This window comes from Rhincodon typus, chromosome 9, assembly GCF_021869965.1.
Source record: "Rhincodon typus isolate 14 chromosome 9, sRhiTyp1.1, whole genome shotgun sequence".
NCBI classification, from domain to species: Eukaryota; Metazoa; Chordata; class Chondrichthyes; order Orectolobiformes; family Rhincodontidae; genus Rhincodon; species Rhincodon typus.
In genome coordinates, this window is record NC_063340.1 from 84394731 (window position 1) to 84416720 (window position 21990).

The 21990-nt window shown below is 42.6% G+C and overlaps 2 protein-coding genes across 3 annotated transcripts in view; one reads left to right on the plus strand and one right to left on the minus strand.

The window, feature by feature from the left end:
- Positions 1-14289, minus strand: part of LOC109923022 (nuclear receptor-binding protein-like) — a 30742-nt gene extending 16453 nt beyond the window's left edge. The window contains exon 1 of the mRNA XM_048601382.1: positions 13804-14289. Within this exon, the coding sequence (XP_048457339.1) occupies positions 13804-13971 (168 nt within the window). The 5' untranslated portion in view covers positions 13972-14289. The remainder of the gene's footprint in view (positions 1-13803) is intronic.
- A 5100-nt stretch (positions 14290-19389) lies between these two features.
- The window catches only part of ppm1g (protein phosphatase, Mg2+/Mn2+ dependent, 1G), a 40274-nt gene continuing 37673 nt past the window's right edge, over positions 19390-21990 (plus strand). Inside the window, exon 1 of one of the 2 annotated variants that reach the window (XM_048600632.1) lies at positions 19390-20307. In XM_048600632.1, coding sequence (XP_048456589.1) covers positions 20197-20307 — 111 coding nt within the window. In that variant the 5' untranslated portion in view covers positions 19390-20196. Of the gene's footprint in view, positions 20308-21777; positions 21893-21990 lie in introns of those variants that run through there. The other variant, XM_048600633.1, reaches the window with a different exon arrangement.

A 21990-nucleotide genomic window follows, 5' to 3' on the forward strand; every position in this document is an offset into this window, starting at 1 on the left:
AGCTATCTAGTAATCTTACGTGCACATCCTCCATTATCAGCTGCCGGCAAAAGGAAATACCAAACATATGATTTGCACAGCTCAGAATTATAATCACTACAACAAAATCCTCCCTCTTCAAGTCATGTGCAGAGATCACTGAGTAGCATTACTTCATTCTAACCTAGTGACCACAACCACTCCCTGAAAATCCACAAAGCAATGAGTTAATACGATGAATGGGCTCACAGAACTAGACAATTACAGCACTACACTGTGGAAAGATTAAAAAATGCTCATGAACGTCTAAAATACTGATCTCACTGCAATTTTGAAAAGTTTGTACTTTTATGAAGATTTCAAAACTGAAGCTGTTTTGATACAATGTTTTCTTGTCTATTAAATGTACATAAACAACTCTAAGAAGCAAAATTAAATTAAAGCTTTATCCTTTCATCTTCAGACAAAAATATTCCAGCTTCTGTCCTGCATGTCTTTCAATTCAAACAGTAAGAACTACAGGCAAGCTCACTCTCTCATGCAGAGCACAGTATGTATTAATAGTGCCCAAATGCTTTTTGCACACTCGGCACTAGAAGATTCCAGGGGTGGGGGAAGAAAAAGACGGAGGAAGAATTGGGGGGGGGGGGGAGAGAGATAAGAGAGGGGGTACAGAGCGCGCGACATGATAGCAAACCCACTCCTAACCACTATCCAGAAAGCTGTTACATCTGGGAGGTCATGCACAGGATTCACTGGAGACAGAATCACCTCATTATTCACTACCTAGATTCACACAGGACAAAAAGAGTGTGTTACTGGGCAAGCTACAAAGACACAACCTCTATAAAACTGCACTTCAACCTTTTAATTTTTATTTGTTTTGCCCATTTAAGTGTTTTCATAAACTATTAAAGCTACATTTTCCCCACAGTATTTTTTTTTCATATTTAAACAACAGCCATATCACCTTTTAGGATAAAAGGTATTAATTTTCATCAAGTGATCACTTCTGTGGCGCAGGTGCACGATGAATTTAACATTAAGCTGTTCCAACTAACTTTATGGATGAATCTCACAGTTGGTCAAAAATACTTTTTCCTCTAACTGGGTACCAGTGAAGCAAAAAAAAGAGAAAAGAGAGAATCATTTCAGTATTCAATATGTGTACAGTACCTCTGGACAGCAAATCAAATATCCTGTACCAAGTATAGCATCTTTAAATCAACATGAAAGCACTGGAAGTCAGCAGCATAGAAACCCACTACTGGCATAACAAAACTACACAATATGCAAAGTATATATGGAAAACAAAACAGAGCAATGTTATGGGTATGCTTTAATATCAGGGATGTTCAAACATATTGCAATTCTGAACAACAGGGATGGCCAGCACATCAGTACAAAAGACAAGGACTGTAGCACTTGTGTCCATCTTCACCAGAAGTGCAAAGTGGATGATCCATCTTGGCCTTCTACTGCCCCCAGCATCATAGATATCAATCTGCAACCAACTCAATTAATTCCACGTAATATCAAGAAACAGCTAAAGACACCAGGTCCTACAAATGTTCTGGGCCCTGACAACTAAACACTGGTGCTCCAGAACGAGCCAAACTTCAGCCAAGCTGTTCTAGCATAGTTAACAACATTTTCAGGTACATGCCAATGTGGAGGAGATTTTATTTCCCTCTTTATTCCCTTAACATGGTCTGCCATGTTGTGATTCGAATCTAGGGTTCTAGATTACTAATCCTGTAACTTTACCATCATGCTACTGCCCAGATATGTCCCGTACACAGACCAAAATAAATCCAGTCCACCCAATTACCACCCTTGCAGTCTACTCTCCATCATGAGCAAGGCAACAGAAGGGTTATTGAAAGGTTATCAAGTGACTATTCCTTTGAAGTGTCTATTCCCTGACATTCAGTCTGGGTTTGCCATGGCCACTCAGCTCACGATTTCATAATAGCCTTGGCCCAACCTATGGAGCGAAGAGCTGAACTTCAGAAGTGAGATGAGCGATTGATTGCCCTTGACATTGAGGCAGCATTTGCCCGAGTGTGGCATGAAGCAACCCAACAAAACTAGAGTCAATAAATAAGCAGGAGGCAAACTCTCTGCTGGTTGAAGTCATACCTGGCACAAAAAGGAAGATGGCTCAGGCTGGTTGTCAATCATCTCAGCCCCAGGACATCAACATAGACATTCCTGAAGGTATTGTTCTACACACAGATATCTTCAACTATTTCAATGAGGTTCCCTCCATCGTAAGGTCAGAAGTGAGGATGTTCACAGATAATTGCACAATGTTCATCACCGTTCACAACTCCTCAGATACTGAAGCAGTCAGGTCCACATGCAGCAAGACCTGGACAATATCCAGTTTGGGCTGATAATTGGCAAATAACATACACACCACACAAGTACCCAGCAATACCCATTCTCATCAAGAAAACATAACCTTTGCCCCTTAAATTTTCAATAGCATTACCATCACCGAATCTCCAATAATCAACATCCTGACATTATCATTGACCAGAAACTGGAGAGAGATATAAATACTGCAGCCGAAACAGCAAATCAGAGGCTAGTGGCAGCACTCTAGACCAGATACCAGATGCACTATAATAATTCTCTAAAGCTCTTATAACAGCACCTTCCAAACTTGTGACCTTGATTACCTAGAAGGCCTGGGGTGGCAGATGCATGGAACTCTATTACCTGTCAGTTCCTTCCTAAATTGTACAACATGTTAACCTAGCATTATACCCCATTCCTTCACTCCAGATCTCGGACTTTCCTCCCTATAAGGGCTGTGGTTGTCCTTACACCCACAAGACTGCAGTGAATTAAGAAGGCAACTCACCACCACCTCCTCCTCCTCCTCCTCCAGGGTAATTAAGAATCGACAATAAATACTGGCCAACACCCCAATCCTGTGGACAAAAAAAAACCCCCACTATACTGCATAAAAATCATAAAAAATATAATTTTTTTCTCCCTTTACCCATGTATTTATAAAGCACAATAAGCCTCCAAGTGTTTCACAGAAATATCATAAAACAATATGACACTGAAATAACTGCATAGAGGTTGGTATCCCATTACCAAGTCACACTTTATTTACTTGTGCACAGTACACTGGCTGCGGGAGTCAGTCCCCTGAACTGAGGAGATTCTAAATCTCCTGTTTATATTGCTTAGCCAGGATTTTCCTGATTGGAGTTGTTAACCTGGGCCAATAAGGTCCACCTGGTTCTAATCACTATAGACGCTCAGTCAAACAGGTGGGTTTTTAAGTAGTATCCAATAGGTGATGGAAATTAGAGGGGTGGCCAGGTTTAAAGAAGGAATTCCAGAGCTTAGGACACAAGCAGTTATGAAGGCACATCTACTACACAACAAATATTTGTAATGTACCTCAATCTTTATCAGTTCTCCATCGGTGTATCAATTATTATTTCAGTTAAGAGATTACCCTGTCTAGTACCACTTTGCAGCTATTACATTAGCACAAAGTAACGGTAATGATAACCAAGTTTCCTTGAAAGAACCACATTCATATGGTTCCATGTTTACCAAGTGAAGAAGTGTAATAAAGTGGAGTGTGTTTGGGTGTTTAAAGTGTCCACAAAGTTCTGGACTATATACATTTACTGTGCATGAAATTAGCAAAAATCAGAACATACAAAAATGAAGCACTCAGTTGCTTAAGCCAGTTCTGTCGTTCAATTGGATCATGGATGACCTCTTACCTCAAGATCATTTTTCTGCACTATCCCCACATCCCTTGATATCTTTAGTAATCAGAAGTCTGTCAGTTTCTGCCTTGTGTGCTCTGGTGTAGAGAACTTCTAAGATTCAACACACTGAGTGAAGAAACTCTTCCTTACCTCAGTTCCCAAATTAGCTATTCTTTATTGAAACTGTCCCTTGGATCTAGATTCCCCAACCACAGGAAATATCCAAGCTATCAAGCACTTAAGACTTCTGTATGCTTCAACAAGTTCACCTCTTATTCTCTAAATTCTTTAGAATATAAACCCATTCTACTCAATCTCTCCTCATGAGACGACCTGTAATCCTGAGGATCACACAGGTATATCCCTCCTTAGATGTTGGGGACTAAAACCACACACTCAATGGATTCTCAGCTGCATAATTGCAACAAGACTTCTTTATTTCTGTATCCAAATCCTCTTCCAATAAAAGGCCAAAATACTATTTGCAGTGTCAGGGAGAAAAGTGGAGTTGAGGCCACACTCATATTGAATGACAGTGCAAGCTGGAGAACCTGAATGGGCAGCATTTATTATTGTCCGTCCCTAATTTCCCTCAATGTGTTGGTGGCGGTGAGCTTCATTCTTGAAAAACTGTAATCCATGTACCATTCAGGAAGGAAATCCAGTATTTTGTCCCAATGACACTGAAGGAATGGAGATATATTTTCATATCAGGACAGTGAATGGCTTGGAGGGAAACTTAGTGATGGTAATGGTCCCATGTATCTACTGCCCTTGTCCTTGGAGATGACAGTTGTCATAAGTTTGGAATATGCTAAGGATTTTAAGTGAAGATCTGCAGCACAATGTTCGTACACAATGCTGCTATTGAACGTGGATGGAGTGGATGTGTGTGCATATGGTGCTTATCAACAGGACTGTTTTCTCCTTTGGAGAGTGTCAACCTTGTTGTGTTGGAGGTGCACTCATTCATGCAAGGGGGTAGCATTCAATCATTGACTTGTGCATTGTACAAATCAGGCAGACTTTGGGAGTTGGGAGGCGATTTTCTTGCTGCAGTGTTGTGAGCCTCTGACCTGCTTTGTAGCCAATTACTTTAGATGACCAGTTCAGTTGAGTTTCTGGTCAATGGTAACCCTTCCCAGGATCTTGATCATGGGGGTTCAGTGGTGGTAACGTTGTTGATGTCAAAGGACAGTGATTAAATTGTCTCTTACTGGAGATGGTCAATGCCTGACATTTGTGTGGCATGAATGTTACCTGCCACTTTTCAGCCTAGGTCTTGCTGCATTTGGACATGAACTGTTTCAGTATGAGAGTCACGGGTGCTGAATATTGTGCATTCATCAGTGAACATCCCCACTTCTGTCCTTATGATGGAGGGAAAGTCACTCATATACCAGCTTGAAGACGTTTTAGCCAAGGACACTACGCTGAGGAACTCTCATAGAGACGTCCCAGAGCTGAGAGGATGGATCTTCAACAACTAGAACTATTTTGTGTGCCAGCAAAGACTCTGGCGATGAGTTTTCACCCAGATTCCCATCCACTCCAGCTCTCTGTGGGCTCCTTGATTCCATGGTCAAATGCAGCAATGATGTCAATGGCTGTCACCTCTCCTCTGGAAGCTAGTTCTTTTGTCCATGTTTGAACCAAGGCTCGAATGAGGTCAGGAGCAGACTGGCCCTGATGGAACCCAGAAGGAGTGTCAGTGAGCAGGTTATTGCTGACTAGATACTGCTTTATAGCACTGACAACGATACCTTCATCACTATGATGATGGAGAGAAGACTGATGAGGCTGTAATTGGGTGGGAATGATATATTCTGCTTTGTGTGTACTGGACATACCGAGGCAACTTTCCACATTTTTAGATAAGTGCTAGTGTTGTGGCTGAGCTAGAAGACTGGGTCTGAAGTACAACCAGTTCAGGAGCACAAGTCTTCACTACTATGTTGGAGTGTTGTCAGAACCCATACCCTTTTCAGTATCCAGTGCTCCAGAGGCGGCCAAGATGGATCATCCACTTGACATTTCCTAGCTGAAGATTGTTGCAAACACTTCAGTTTTATCTTTTGCACTGATGTACTGGCTCCCCCATTATGGAGGATGGGATATTTGTGGACCCTCCTCCTCCAGTCAGTTGTTTAATTGTCCACCATCATTCAAAACTGGATGTGGCAGGACTGCAGAGCTTAGATTTGATCCGTTGGTTGTGGGCTAATTTAGTTGTCCATCACTTGCTGCTTCTGCTGCATACAAGTAGTCCTGCTTGGTAGGTTCACCAGGCTGACACCCCACTTTTAGGTATGTCTGGTGTTGTTCTGCTCCTGTGCTCTCCACTGAACCAGGTTTGATCACCTCCCTGTCTTAATTGTATGCCAGCTTTCAGTGACTTAAGAACAAGTCAACCTCCCCTCCTAGTTGTAATTGTGATGAGACAATAATCTATGGTAATTTCTACACCACAAATGATACAGCAAAGTAATCATTCTACCCTAAGAAGAATGTACTAACAGTTTCCAAAAGTGAATTTCCTGAAACTAAGGGACTACCTAAATCAAACAAAAACACAAATTATTAGGGAAACTCAGCAAGCAGCATCTGTGGAGAGAAAACAGGGTTAATCTGGAGTCCAGTGACCCTTCTTCAGAACACTGGACTCAAAACATTGACTTTTCTCTCCACAGATGCTTCCAGACCAGAGTTTCTCCAGCAATCTGGGTTTTTGTTTTTTTTTTTAAAAAGAGATCTCCAGCATCCACAATTCTTAGTTTTAGTTCAGTTATCTGAATGTTCAACTTCAGCTTTACAACAACTCAGTTGAAATGGTCTCGTCATCTTTGCAGTCTTAGAAAACACCTAGTTAAATTTAAGGGGGTGTTTATTTTCTCTCTGCAATTCAGTCAAATGAAGTTTGAGGCAAAGAAAAATAGCTCCATTGGTGCAAAGCAGTACTTTGCCAAAACCTAACATCAATTGATAATGTTTACATTCCTCTCACAGTAAAAAGACTGCAGGAGCAGGCAAATATATGACTGCTGTCTTTATTACAGTTTTTTTTCTAAATGGAATCACCAAATCAATTTTTGAAATTGGTCATTCCAGATCAGTCAAAAGGACTGCAATCACAATGAATTCAGAGATGGTGAATTTGTGGGCTCAGTACATTATAACAGTGCGAATTAGATCCTGAAAGCATTACTTTTGGCTTAGCAGCTCAGATCCCTTCTATCGATGGCACTGTAGCACAAAGCTGTAGAGAACAGATATACTTATTAGCCTTTGACTGAACTTGCCATTTTAATGATCTTTGCTGGAGAGAAATGTGCACAGTTGATCATGGTCCCTGAGCTTAAAAAAAAAAGTGAAAAATTAGTGCTGGTTCTTAATCTAATGCATGACAAATACTAGGAAGTGCGCAAGCATAGAGGGTAAGGAAGAACACAGTCAAGTTTGCCTATGACATGCTACCTCCGCCCCAAGGAATCGTCCATTTACACTCAGCATCCAGATACAAGGACGAAACGTGAATAGACTGTTCATGAAGGTGGTCAGCAGGAGTCAGGAATAAAGGTGAATAAACTGGCACTTATAATTTTGTAGCCTAGAGATTATCTAACAAACAGCAAAATCTGCATCAGTTTGCAGTTCTTTGAACTCACCCCAACAGATACAATATTTCAGTGATTAAAATTTTCTGCATCTTCAGTAAACGTCCTCGAGAATCATCCTATTATTTGCCCTTTGTTCATAATCCCCATGTTACTCAATTTTCTGTCTTTTCACTTTTGCTGAACAACTAATTATCAATGAAATTTTCATTTCTCCGTTCTAATATCCACAATGTCTTGGATGAGTGGCTGCTATCGTCCAGTTTGATGCATTTAAATGCAAACTTTTGGTTACAAGCTTAGACTTGAACCAAACTTTCATAAAGTTGTACAACAGAGTGATTTTCATGAGTCACATTTCAGGTTAACAAAAATGCATTGGAGCATAATGCTTTCTCCAACTCCATCTAGAAAAAAGGTGAAAATGATAAACTGATGATTTCCCTGCATTCCCTCACCACACTCTTGCTGAATAAATGTTATGATCCACATTTTCAATGAAACCATTCCAGGATCGCTCAGTCTGAAAGATCAACAGAGCAACCTCATCTGGAGGGTTATCTAGTTAGATGTTCCTCTCTAGAAGCCATAACACATTTTTTACCAAATAACTAACGAAAACCTGAACATTTTGTCACTACTAAGAGAAAATGGGGATGCACCCTCAATTTAAAATCCCATAACTTTTACTTCTCCTTCAAGTCAGTGGTTAACGGCTCCATCTTGTGCAATGTAAATAACAAAATTTCACCATAAGTGAAACTTTCACAAGGAAGCTTTGTATTGCATTGGTGAACAAGCCAATTTGCAAGGATTATTGATTTCATTCCAAATACAAGCTCCCTAGTGCCACTGCACTTTATTAGTCAACAGCATTAAATCTGTCCAGCATTACAAGGTGACAACAAAGTACTGGCAGCATATTGCTTACAAGCTAGAAAAATAATCTCTCTAAACTACTACTTTATAAGTGGAGGCAAAAGAATCACATTTTTTGTTTTGAAAAGTTAAATTACATATCAAATGTGCATGGCTGCTATTTTATCCAAGTGTACAGAATTCATACATGGGGTCACCGAGTATTGGTGCATTAGTCAATTGCAGTAAGATCACATTATTCATCCGCCTGATATTCAGACAGATTCTGCCCTCATCCAACTCTGAAGAAAAAGCTGGAAAACAGTGATGTGCATGACAAACAAATCTTTGCCGTCATAAACAGTAGGAAGGAAAACAGACTGCAACTTCTCCCTAGCTAATTCAGTTAATGCTGTTTTTGCCATCATTTTCCACTAAGCAATATGTTGTAAAACAGAAAAAAAAAAGGGGGGGGGGGGAAGGAAATGAAAAGAAAACTGGATTTCTACATCATTCATTTCCTTCAGCATGTAATTCTATTAAAGAGAAGTGATACTTCAAGATATCTTACGGATACATTGAAAACCTCATGCCATCACAGAGCTTATCTTATTCATCTTGTCAACTTTCTGCTCCCTTTGCAGTGTTCCCACTAAACTGGTGACCATCTAATTTCTTTCCTTAGCCCTAATGCCAACTTACATTGTAAACGGTTCCCTTTCCTTGAGTGTTAATCAACTTCTAGTGATATTTTATCACCCCTTTTCAACAACAGAGGAACACAACACTTTTGGTCTTGCAAACTTGTCCACTTTCCAAAAATTATGAGCATATTTATTACCTCTCAACTTTTCATAGTTGAACCTCAAATAACTTCCTACCCTGAAGTAGCATAAATCCAAATCACGTGGCAGTGGTTGTGTCCCTTTGTACAGTCTTCAACATGTTCAAGCAGCATATTCTCTTTAAATGCTACTCCTCCACTACTACCCAACCACAGCAAGAATCCCTCCACCAATGTGCAACAGAAGCCAAAGTCTTTATTTATTCACTCAGCAGTCAACAACATATCCAACCTCAGTCCCCACCTCATTCAGCACCTATAAACTTCATCACAATTGCATCTTCCGAAGACGGGCTCCAGATTATACATGTACAATGATAGCTTTCAGCTCAACTTATCCAACATCGCTGGAACACACTATGGTCCTAGTATTGTCAGCATCCTTGTCTGAAATCCAAGCCGGGACAAATCACATTTTCTTCCAGTTCAGCAATGGGAAAGATGAAGGCATCATTTTCACATCTTCCAATAAACTCTGCACCCAAGCAATCATTTTATGTCACTTTGATGCCACACAGTCTGAAGGTGACTTTTTGTTTTAAAAATTCACTTGTGGGAAGTGGGTGTCGCTATTTGGGCCAGCATTTATTGCTTGTCCCTACCTGCCCTTGAGAAGGAGGTGGTGAGCTGCCTTCTTGAACCACTGCAGTGCACATACTGAAGTTTAACTCACAACGTCCTGAGGGAGAGAATCCCAGGATTCTGACCCAGCGACAATGAAGGAAGAACAATATATTTCCACGTGAGGATGGTGAATGACTTACAGGGGGACTTGCAGGTGCTTGTGTCCTATGAATCTACTGCCTTTGTCCTTCAAAATGGAAGTGGTCATGGGCTTTGAAGGTGTTGAGGATCTTTGGCGAATTTTTGTAGTGCATCTTGTAGGTGGTACACAATGCTGCTACTGAGCATTAGTGATGAAGGCAGCAGATATTTGTAGATGTGGTATTAGTCAAACGGACTACTTTATCCGGGATGATGACAAGATTCTTAAGTTTTATTGGAGATTCACGCACTCAGGCAAGTGGGGAATATCCCATCGTACTCCTGACTTGTGCGCTTTGTAGATGGTGGACAGGCTTTGGGGAGTCAGGAGGTGAGCTACTCTCCACAGTATTACCAGCCTCTGACCTGTTCTTGTAGCCACTGTGTTTGTGAGACAAGTCCAGTTGAGTTTTTGGTCAATGGTAACCCCAGGAACGTTGATAGTGGGGAATTCAGTGATGATAATACCACTGAAAATCAACGGGTCTTATCGGAGCTGGTCATTGCCTAGCACTTATGTGGCCTTTCTCAGCCCAAGCCTGGAGAGCATCCAGATCTTGTTGCATCTGAACATGGAACTACTTCGGTATCTGAGCAGACACAAATGGTGCTGAACATTGTTTGCCAATGCCTGCCCGTCACCATTCTGACCTTATGATGGAGGGCGATCAATGTCTGATTGAGTGACCCGCATTCTTGTGGCACCAATTTCTTCTACTTTTGCTCATTTACATATCCCTTCATGGGAGGCTCCCTTGTATAACCTCACCTAATACAGGAACTTGACATTACTTGAACTCTGGCCTCCAGTACACAGGTCATCTCCCTCCATGTCTCTTCCTTCACCCTACCATTAGCAATAGTGTCATCAGTTATCTATGCCCTTAGCTCTGTATTAACTCAAAAAACTGGAAATGGGGAACGGGAAGAAGTGACAGTTAGGAAAGGATGACGCCACAAACGAATAGCATAGGGCAGGGATTCAAAACTGGAGAAACAGAAGCCATTGTGGATCACGAGAGAGAAAAACAAGTGGGAAAACATTGGCAAAGTCAGGTTTGGTGGTGACAAGGCATGAATAATAGTTACAGCAAAGTGTTCATGTCTTTTGTTAAGATGATCCTCCAGGTTCAGAAGCTCAGAAACAATACTTACGTAACCCTGACTCAGTGAGGAAGTGGTTGCTAACAGGCTTGTAGCTAACAGCTGATTTAAATTCATATGCATGGAAGAAATCATAAACCCTTTACAGAGGAAGGAAACAGTGATCATAAATGGGTCAATTCCTTTTTGTGGCATGGGATTTCCAAAATTGGAACTACACACAAGGTCACTTCTGTAAAGCATCAGAGTCTCTGAAATGGAATGATAAATCACCTTTTAAACAATCAACCAACCAAGTTCCATTAGCATAAAGTGAATTAAATTTTCCACAACAGCACTTCAACACGTGAGTTTTAATCACCTAATACAGTACTCATGTCTATCTAGAGTATCTGCCATCAACAAATTTCAAGCCCAATAAACTCCTCACCATTCCAAACTGACACTACATATTTGATGGAATAAATAGAATCTCTCTCTCTCATGTATACCAAGCTTTTGAGGACTATATATGGAAATGGCAGATGTTGAGAAAACATGTCTTGAGAAACAGCTGCACCTTCTATGAAAAAAGAAGCATGACACCAGAATCCAATCTCTAGCTGTGTAAAAGATGTATTACTGGCAAGCCAGCAGTTTTCTAATACAGGAATTAAAAATGGATAAGAAAAACAGAAGTAAAAGTAGCAGAAACATTCACAACTAAATTTTGCTATTTTGCAAGTTGCATTACTTATCGGATTAACAGCTTTCACAGTTCAGATATAAACCAGTCACAGATACCGAGTTGTCTGTTTTATATCACCAGCTTATTCTACTTCAAGTTATAGAATCAGAGTTTGTGTGTGTGGAAAAAGACCCTCCTGTCCATTATGTCCATGACGGCATTCAAGTACTTATCTATCTTAATCCGATTTTCCAACACTTGGCCCATAACCTTGTAGGCTCTGGCATTTCACGCACTCATCTAAATAGGTGAAGTCGTCACACTCCCCGAGGACCATAGGGTTGCTTTTTCATTAGAGGCACACAGTGGTCAGTTTAACGAGGATCACCAAGCCTCAGGCAAGGGACAAGATTGTAAAGCTGGCACCTTCATCGCGACCTCAGCTGGTGTCGAAATGGAACCCACACTGCTGGCATCATTCTGCATCACACAGTCATCCAGTTTAATACTCCTCAATATCTGGTTGTTTCCTGTTTCTACCACCCTTTTAAGCAGTGAATTCTAGATGCCTACCACCAGCTGAGCGAAAAGAAATTGCTCAAATCCCCCAAAACAGAGAATAAGAGCCAGAGTAGACCATTTAGTTCTTTGAGCCTAGTCCACCATTCAGTACGGTTGTAGTTGATCATTGCACTCAGTACACTGTTCCCGCGTTCTCTCCAAGACCTTGAGTTTCTTTGGCCCCTGGCTACTGAGCCCTCTAAGGAAAACAAGATTCTTCCTATATATCCTATCCATGCCCCTCAGAACCTCATACACCTTAATCAGATTTCCCCTCAGCATTTCCTCAAAGTGGGAGGCAATAGCCTAGTGGTGTTATTGCTGGATTGTTAACCTATGAATCCATTATCAATTGTCAGAAAAGCCCATATCGTTCACTAATGTCCTTTAGGGATGGAAATCTGTCATCCTTACCTGCTCTGGACTACATGTGACTTCAGACTCACAGCAAAATGGTAGACTCTTAACAGCCCTCTGGGCAATTTGGAATGAGCAATAAGCACTGGCCTAGCCAGTGACTCACTTATTCTGTAAATGAATAAAAAGGAACCTCTAAGGAAAACAACCCAACCTATCTAGTCTATCACCACAGCTAAATACTGATAGACTAGGTGAACTGTGGCAGGTGGATTTCAATGTAAACATGTGTGAACTTATCCACTTTGGACCAAAAAAAAAATTAGGGTACTTGCTACATAGTATGAAGTTAAATACAGTAGATATCCAGAGACTTGCAGTTCAGGTGTTTTTAAAGTGCCGTGAACGGGTGCAGAAAGTTATCAAGGCAACTAATGGCACGCTGGCCTTTATATCTAGAAAGCTGGAGTATAGGGATGCAAAAGGAATGTTGCAGCTATACAAACCCCTGGTTAGACTTCACTTTAATGATTCTCAGCAGATCTGGGCACCATGCCTTAGGAAAGGGAAACTGGTCTTGGGAGGAGTACATTGTGGGTTTAGAAGAATGATACCTGGATTCAGGGTTTAAGATATGAGGACAGATTACAAAAATTAGGCCTATTTTTCTAGAATTTAGAAGGTTAAGGGTGAACTCAAAGATTATAATACTAACAGACAAAGAAATACTTTTACTGGTTGGGGATTCTAGGACTTAGGAGCATGGTCTAAAAATTACAGCCAGACCATTCAGGAGTGATGTTAGGAAGCACTTCTACCCAGAAAGGACGGTAGAGGTTTGGTACACTCCTCCACAAATAACAGCTGATGCTGGATCAGTTGTTTGTTTGAAATCTGAGGCAGTTTTTTTTTTCGTTCAGCAAAGGTACGAAGGCCAAAAGCAGGTGTATGGAGTTAGGGCAGAGATCAGCTTCGAATGGTGGAACAGGTTCAAGGGGCTGAATGGCCTACTCCTATGATTCGTTCCAGCTCAGCCCGGACATCATGTTGGTGAATCTACTCTGCAAACCCACTAGGGCAATCACATCCTTCCTGTCTTCAACTTGTAAACTAAAAAGTGCGATACAAAAAGCACAAGCTCCTGGCAAGCTTTATTGCATTTCTTTTTTCTTAAGAAAAGAGGAAACATGCGTTTGAAATGCATCAGTTAAAGGCGAGTTAACACTGGCGGAGGGACGAATCACCCTTTCAGAAGGGGTCTCTGCCCTCTTATCCCCCCCACCCCCCGTCTTCAAAGGAGCTCACCTCCTCCCGTCGCTTCTGCCAGCGGCCACACGGACTCTCCTCTAGGATCTCACTCTCGTCCTCGCTCTCGTCCTCCTCTTCGTCGTCCACCTCGGCGGCCGCATTCATGGCCTCAGCCGCCTTGTCCGCCACTGCGGCTACAGCGGCCGCCTTCTCGCCTTCCGACATCTCCCCCCTCTCCCCACAAAACCAGGAGAGACACTCAGGGGCCGGAGACCGGATGGAGAGAGTGGAGAGGGGGCGGGGATAGGTGAAACACCGACAACTCCTTGTTGAATGATTGAAAATCAATTCTACTTTCTTGGGACGGGTACCATTGAAGATGTAGGAAGCTTCCTACAAGATCGCCCGATTTCTTCCCTTCGATCCTACTTAGAAGTTAAATTCTCCTCAGCCCCACGTTTAATGGCGACCACTGACCAGCGACTCCATTCGCTCGAGCTCTCAAACCACCCCGCCCACTTCCCCCGAGGCGACAGTTTGACAGATAGAGGGGCAGACCAATAGAAACCCGGGGCGGATGCAGCACGTGCTTCCCCGCCCACGTTACCGGGCAACGCTTTGATGGACAGCGGGTCTTGCCAATAATCGCTCGAGGTGATGGAGTGCCGAGCCACCACGACGCACTTCGCCCCGGTGACGGACCAACGACGTCGGAACGGACCAATCAGCGCCAGGCGTGTGGTATGCGGTGCACCACCGCCGACTCACCCCTCAGCGACGGTTTGACATAGTGATATTGACCAATCAGAGCCAGGTGCGCGTGGCGGCGTACTAACGGTCATGTCACGCGCGTTACTAATGACGTTTTGGGCACGGCCTAACGCGCGCCAGGACCCGATCCGATTGGAGGGATTCAACGGCCGCCTGGTAACGTCTTCGACCAATAGATACCCGCCGATTAATATTAGTGACGGCTCAGCGTCCAATGGAATCCGGGAGGGCGGGAACGAGTGGATGGAAAGTTTCATGCGTCTGGGTAAGGTCAAAAATTACATGACACCAGCTTATAGACCGACAGGTTTATTTGAAAACACAAGCTTTCGGAATCATACCCCTTCTTCACGTGTCGTGTGATCACTGACCTTGTCTGCGCCAGTCCAAAACCAGCACCTCTGTAGCATGTTCCAGAGATAGTAGGAACTGCAGATGCTGGAGAATCTGAGATAACAAGGTGTAGAGCTGGATGAACATAGAAGAAGGGTCTAGGCCGGAAACGTCAGCCTTCCTGCTCCTCTGATGCTGCTTGGCCTGCTGTGTTCATCCAGCTCTCTACATCTTGTTACCTCTGTAGCATGTGTCTGGTAGGCAGAGACAGTTGAAGCAAATTACTGCAGATGCTGGAATCTGTATTGAAAACAACCAATGCTGGAGAGCACAGCAGGTCAGACAGCATCCATGGAGAGAAAGCAAGCTAACATTTCCAGCCTAGATGACTCTTCATCAGAGCTGAACTGAAGTGACCATTTTCAGTTTGATCTGTTGAGTGCCACTGTCAATGAATGCAATTCTCTTAAAATTGGTTACAGTAGAGAAGCCATACAGCCCTTCATCAACACACTGGCTCTCCGAATGAGCCATTTTCCTCCTACTTTTTATTGTTATTCAAGTTGTTATCTCATACCTTCTTCAAAGCCTCAATTGAACCTAACTCTAGATGTCCAGGCAGTGCATTCCAATCACCCTATGAAAATGCTTTGTGCTTGAATCATCTTTATTTTTGCAGATTATTTTAAATCTGCACCATCTCATTAATTATCCTTTTATCTTGATATCGCCAAACCTGTTCTCAGTTTGCTATATATAATTTCTTTACTGTGATATAAGGGACTGATTCTCCACATTTCATTTTAAAATGGATATTTGCAGTTTTACAAAGGAACTTTAGTCTGGGGTGAATCTCACTTAGGGATTTGTACTGAATTTGTAAGCAAGCAGTCCTGGGTTTAAATCCTAGAGTAGTTCTAATCTCTTTACTCAAAAGTTTGAGGTTGCCTAGAGATGAGGGCTTTTTTCTCCGAGAAGCATTTTCTCTCATTTTCTTATGGCTGCATGCAGCAGCAACTTCCAGAAACAGACGTCAATGTATGATCAACATTTTATGACATTTCAAGTGCTGATCATAGTAACTTTTAAAATTTGTGAGCTTTCATGCCTCAAATACCCTCCCAGCTAAGACTGAGACAGACAGTTTTTTTTTCATCAGTAAGGGAATCAAGGATTATGAGGAAAAGGCAGGAAAGTGGAGTTGAGGATTATCAGACACAATATGATGCTGGTGACCTGAACAGCCTACTTCTACACCCAGGTCTAATGGTCTTACTCAGTAAATCAGGCAACATCTGTGGAGGCAGAAACAGAATTGGATTTGATAAACGATCAAATTAAAACATTAATTATTTCTCTCTGTAAATGTTGACCGACAAGTGTATTTTCAGGTTTTTAAAAAAAATTTCCAGTTTTGTTGCTGTCATCTCTTCCAGCTGAAGCTCTTGAGAACTGAAATGCAACTTTCCATCCTTTTAAATAATTCTTTTAGAAGAGTCAGAGGTGATTTCATCAAAACATAAAAGATCCTGAGGGAACTTGACTGGGTGGATGTTGAAAGGATGTTTGCTCTTGTGGGAGATTCTAGAACTAAGGGTCATAGATTAAAAATAAGCAGGTGTCCATTTAAAAGAGATTTTAAAAACTTTTTTGTTCCTCTCAGGGTTGAAAATCTTAATCATTTCTTTCTCAAAATGCAATGGATGCAGAAACCTTTAATATTTTTAAGACAGAGATAAACAGATGTTTGATTACAGAGGGGATAAAAGATTATCGTGGATATGCAGGAATGTACTGTTCAGTTTAAAATCATATTAGGCATGATCTTATTCAATGGTGGAGTAAGCTCACAGGACCAATTGGCCTACTCTTGCTCCTTGTTCAGATTATTGACAATCTATCAAAGCAAGAAAGGGTTATGTCATAATATGACTCTCCATTCATCCTGACATCCAACCATTTCAGTAATGACCTCAAAAGCTTGTGCCTCTAGGACTAAACATACAATTTCTCCAAAAAATAAATCCATTCCTTTACTGTAACAAAAGCAAAATATTGTGAGTGCTGGAGAAATGAAAACAAAGAAGGGAACAAAAATAGAAGTTGCCGGAAATGCTCAGTAGGTCCGGCAGGAACTAAAGACTCCATCCCATTCTCTCAGTTTTTCTGTCTCATATGTTCAGACGAGGCCAACTTTGACAAGGGAGCCTCCGCAACGTCCACCTTCTTCCTCAACCGAGGATTGCTCAGCACCATTGTCAACAGGGCCCTCAACCAGGTCCAACCCATCTCCCGCACATCTGCCCTCACCTCTTCTCTTCCCTCCCGCAACAGTGATAGGGTTCCCCTTGTTCTTACCTACCATACCACCAGCATCCACATCCAGAAGATCATCAGACGCCATTTCCACTAGTGAGATGCCACCACTAGACACATATTCCCCTCCCCTCCCTTGTCCGCCTTCCGCAGGGACCATTCCCTCCGGGACACCCTAGTCCACTCTTCCTTCACACCCAACATCGCCCCCACACACAGCCCCATGGTACCTTCCCTTGCAACTGGTGAAGATGCAACACCTGCCTATTTACCTCCTCCCTCCCCACTCTGCAAGGGCCCAAACATACCTTCCAGGTGAAGCAAAACTTCTACTGCAAATCTACTGCATTCACTGCTCACAATGTGGTCTCCTCTAGATTGGGGAAACAAAGTGTAGACTGGGTAACCGCTTCACAGAATATCTACGTTCTGCTCGCAAAAAGGACCCTGAGCTACCTGTTGCCTGCCACTTTAACACACCACCCTGTTCACTGGCCAACATTTCTGTCTCTGGTTTGCTGCAGTGTTCCAGCGAACCTCAACGCAAGCTGGAAGAACACCACCTCATTTTCTTCTTGGGGACCCTGCAGCCCTCTGGGCTCAATATCGAGTTCAATAATTTTAGGGCCTAAACTCTCCCATGTCCTAGCCCCCTACCCCACACACCAGGCCTTGTTATCATATAGCTTGCCATTATATACTACCTATCTTTAGTCATTAACAGTCCCCATTAACAACTATTCATCCTCTCAGCCAGATCATTATTAACTCCTTTGTCTTTCCAACTGCCCTTCTCTCACTTCAGGCTCTATCCTATCATTTACTCCTGACCCCAACCCCTCCCAATTTTCTGCATATAAACCGACATTTTCCGACCTGCCCTCAGTTCTGAGGAAGGGTCACTGGACCCGAAATGTTAATTCTGATTTTCCTCTGATGTTGCCAGACCTGCTGAGCATTTCCAGCAACTTCTGTTTTTGTTCCTGATTTACAACATCCGCAGTTCTTTCGGTTTTCAAAGGAAAAAAAAAGTGCTGGAGGAACACATCACGTCTGTGAAGAGGAAAACAAGGGTTAAAGTTGAGTTCAATGATTGCCTAGTCTTGTACTACTTTTAAAAATTTTAAATGAGGAAAAACACCCTTCAGCCCATTGCGTCCATGTCAGTCATCAAATGGCCATCTATCCTCATCCCATTTTCCAGCAATTGGCCTGGAGACCTGTGTGCAATGGTGTTTCAAGTGTTCATCTAAATAGTTCTTAAATGTCTTTAGAGACCCCACCCCCACCACCCTTTTTTTAGGTAGTGAGTCCCAGATGTCCACAACACTCTGGATGAAAAACATTCCCCAAATCCCCTCTAAACCTCCTGCTCCTCAACTTAAAAGTGTGCCCCTAATTACTGATCTCTTTACTAAGGTTAAATGCTTCTCCCTATCTACCCTGTGTACATCCCTTAGGTCTTACTACACTTCAGACTCCCCCTCACCCCAACTTAAGCTATACTGCTCAACCCCAGCCTATCTAGTCTTTCTTCATAGCTGAACCTCTCCAGCCTAGACAATATCTTGGTAAATGTCTTCTGCATCTTCTATTTTTTTCAGGCTCTGGGCTCAGGCTTTTTGATTTGGCTTATTATTGTCACATGTACTAAGATACAGTGAAAAGTATTTTTGCATGCTAACTAGACAAATTATTTCTTACATAATTACATCAATATTATAGAATAGATTGCAGAATATTGTGTTACAGCTACAGACAAGATGCACAGAAAAATCAACTCATATGTTAGGTCCATTCATAAGACTAACAACAGTGGGGAAGAAGTTGTTCTCAAATTTCGGATGTCTTAAATTGCTTTTTGTTATTTTCTAATCAATCTTTTCAGAGATGCCACCACACACTTCTGCAACAGATAGCCTCCTGGTCCAAAGGAAGGGACACTCCATCACGCCACAAGAGCCCTCTGCATCTTTTATAATGCAATCATATCTTTAACCACATAGTCCCTCTCATCTGCTTAATTACTGTCGACAAATTAGATTGAGTATAAACTGCCGCATACTTCTAAACGCAGGGAGCTACACAAAGTATCGTTCTGTCACAAACGCTTCCGGTAAGGGGCGAAATCCCGCGCTCTGCAGACGTCATTTCCTGAAAATGGAGGAAGTCGTCCAGTTCCAGGAAGTGACGCCGCGAGCCACCATGTCTTTGGATGTCACGTATTTCCCGGTTGCTTTTGGCCTCTTCCCCCATGTCGTTTTCCCGGTTTTGTGATTCTGTTGGCTCCCTTCCCTCCCTCCCGCCTTTTCACAAATAAGGATTAAAATCAGTTCGAAGTGAATCTAGTTCTGAGCACTGACGGGGTGGGGAGGGCGAGAAATTAATAGAAATTTACAAATATCGTACAATCCTAAGGGATTGTGAGTGCGAGAGACTGAGGCAGAAGGCCGATCTCTCGTCATTTGTTCGTTTTTCTTTGAGAAGGGGAGGAGTAAACTTCTCTTAAGGAAAGAGGAGTGGGGTGGAATAACCAGACGGCCGCGGGGTTTTGTTTTTTTTTTGTTCCCTTTTCGGTGAGCGGTGTTGGTTGGTGCTGACGGACGCTGGGGTCGGGCCCGCTAGGCCGCGGTTACCCTGGTGACCGGCGGTTGGCGCGCGACGACTGCCATCCTCGCCCCTCCCCCAAACATCACGCATGCGCCTGAGCCCCTTCTCTCCTCCCCGTCCCCTGAACCTCCCACCCTGTACACAGTCTATCTCTCTCTTCCCTCTATCAGACTGTTCCGCTGGCCCTGCATCGTTACGGTTTTCTCTCCGGCCCGTTTCTTCCTCTCTCACCAACCGAAAACAAAAGGCCGATCGAATCCCATCCGCAGCTCCCCTTTCTTCCCCTTCCCCCCCGCCTCCCACAGGAGGAGGAGGAGGTAGTAGTAGTAGTGGCGGCGGAGGAGGAGGTACTACTGCTGCTGCTGCTTGGAGGAAGAAGAAAGAAGAGGAGGAGGAAGGGGGGGAAGCAGCAGTAGCAGTATGGGTGCTTACCTGTCGCAACCCAACACGGTGAAGAACTCCTGCGAGCAATGCACAGACAAATACAACTTCGGCGTCTCCGCCATGCAAGGTTGGCGGGTCTCCATGGAGGTGAGTGCAGAGTGAGTGAGAGAATGAATGCACACATACATAGAACACGCGTTATCAGCAAGGGGCCTTGTAACGTGGGCTTCACCCGGTCCTGCGCGGGTTTCTCGAGTGTCGGTGTGTTTTTTTTGTCCAATACCTTTTTAAAATCCTTGCAATCGAGGCGATTGTTCATTTGTGTTGACTTACAGTCGGTTAAGAATGCACGACCCTGTGTGTGTGTGACTCTGGATCAATTTAAATCGCTCGGGTAACACTGGGAAGAGCAGTGTCAAGTGATACCTCGTGGAGGAAACACGAAGCAGCACTTTGCATAAGGCATGTATTCAGTTTAAGTAAGTGTTCGATTAAGAAGTATGTGGCTTGCTGTACCCAAAGTGTTCACATTGTGTCGAAAAAGTTTTCTTTCGATTTGAGTGAATGAAGGCAGGATTCTGACAGAATCAGTTAACTTTTATTTTCGTTCACCTGTCTTGATGACTTGAACCAACTGGGAATAACCAAAATCGTGCTCTGCTCTTGTTTTTTACCTCATTGTTCAATTTCACTTGTCACTTCATATTATCCAGTAGTTTCAACTACTGAAAAAGGACAGTGAAACATTAATATTTTACATTAGGCACTTTGATATTTTCTGTGTTTCACTTGGCAAAATCCTATAAATGTTGATAGCTCAGTAGAGTTTAATGCAGGGAAAATTGTGTTGACCACATAGTTTGGTTATCACAAACCGTTTCCTCAAAGATCTGGATACCAATACTGTGGTGAAATTTCTCCTGCGTGCATCATTCGTTTGGCTCTCTTGATTGCACCGACTAGGAGCTGTAAGACCAATTTCCACTTTGTTCAGTAACTGGCATGTCAGGATTTCCTTGTCATTGCCAACAATAAAGTCAGCAGTTGTCTGCTGGATGTCACAACAGGTTACTTGAGATTTCTTTTCTTCCAAGTTAGTGATCACTGGCTCTGTAAGATATAGCTGCTTCACTGCTGGCGGTGTGCATCTACAGTGTCAAAATCAGTTGGTAATGGATTTTGCTTTTACTTGTGGGCACTTTATGTAAGCCCCACATTTTCCAGCTGTGAAGATAATGTTTCTGTTTTATAGTGCAATGCTTTAGTTAAAGTGGTACAGCAGTTATTCAAAAGAGCACTAGTTATCCACTCCTTTGTTTCCCATGGACTTAAGCAGAGTAACAGGAGCAGAAAAGTATAGGATTCTTTGGAGTTCCAATCACTAACTGTTTCTTCATCCCCTGCTGTACTACTATAAATCATGATGAGCTACTGCTTAGCTGTCTTGTCCCTTCCTATTTAAGCATTTTTGTTTTTGAAAGGTACATGCTATTAAGATTACAGCTTTAAAAAATGAAGACTATCTTGCGACTTATAATGAATTAACATTTCTGGAATTTTATCATGCATACAGTTGTCAGTGCTTTCTGGGGAGTATTTCCTGCCACCCCACCGATGGGTCTGTGCTTTGTTATAAATTGTTTGGCTGTCACATCGAGCAGGAAGAGGATCCCATCTAAATTCTTCAGCAGGTTCCTTTGGCATTTTCAGCACGATGCGTTCAGAGACCCAGGTGTGTTAGCTATCTGGCCTGCTTCAATTACATCGAATGAATAATCTGAACCTAGAAATTAGAAGCAGACCATTTGCCCCATCAAACATGAACCACAT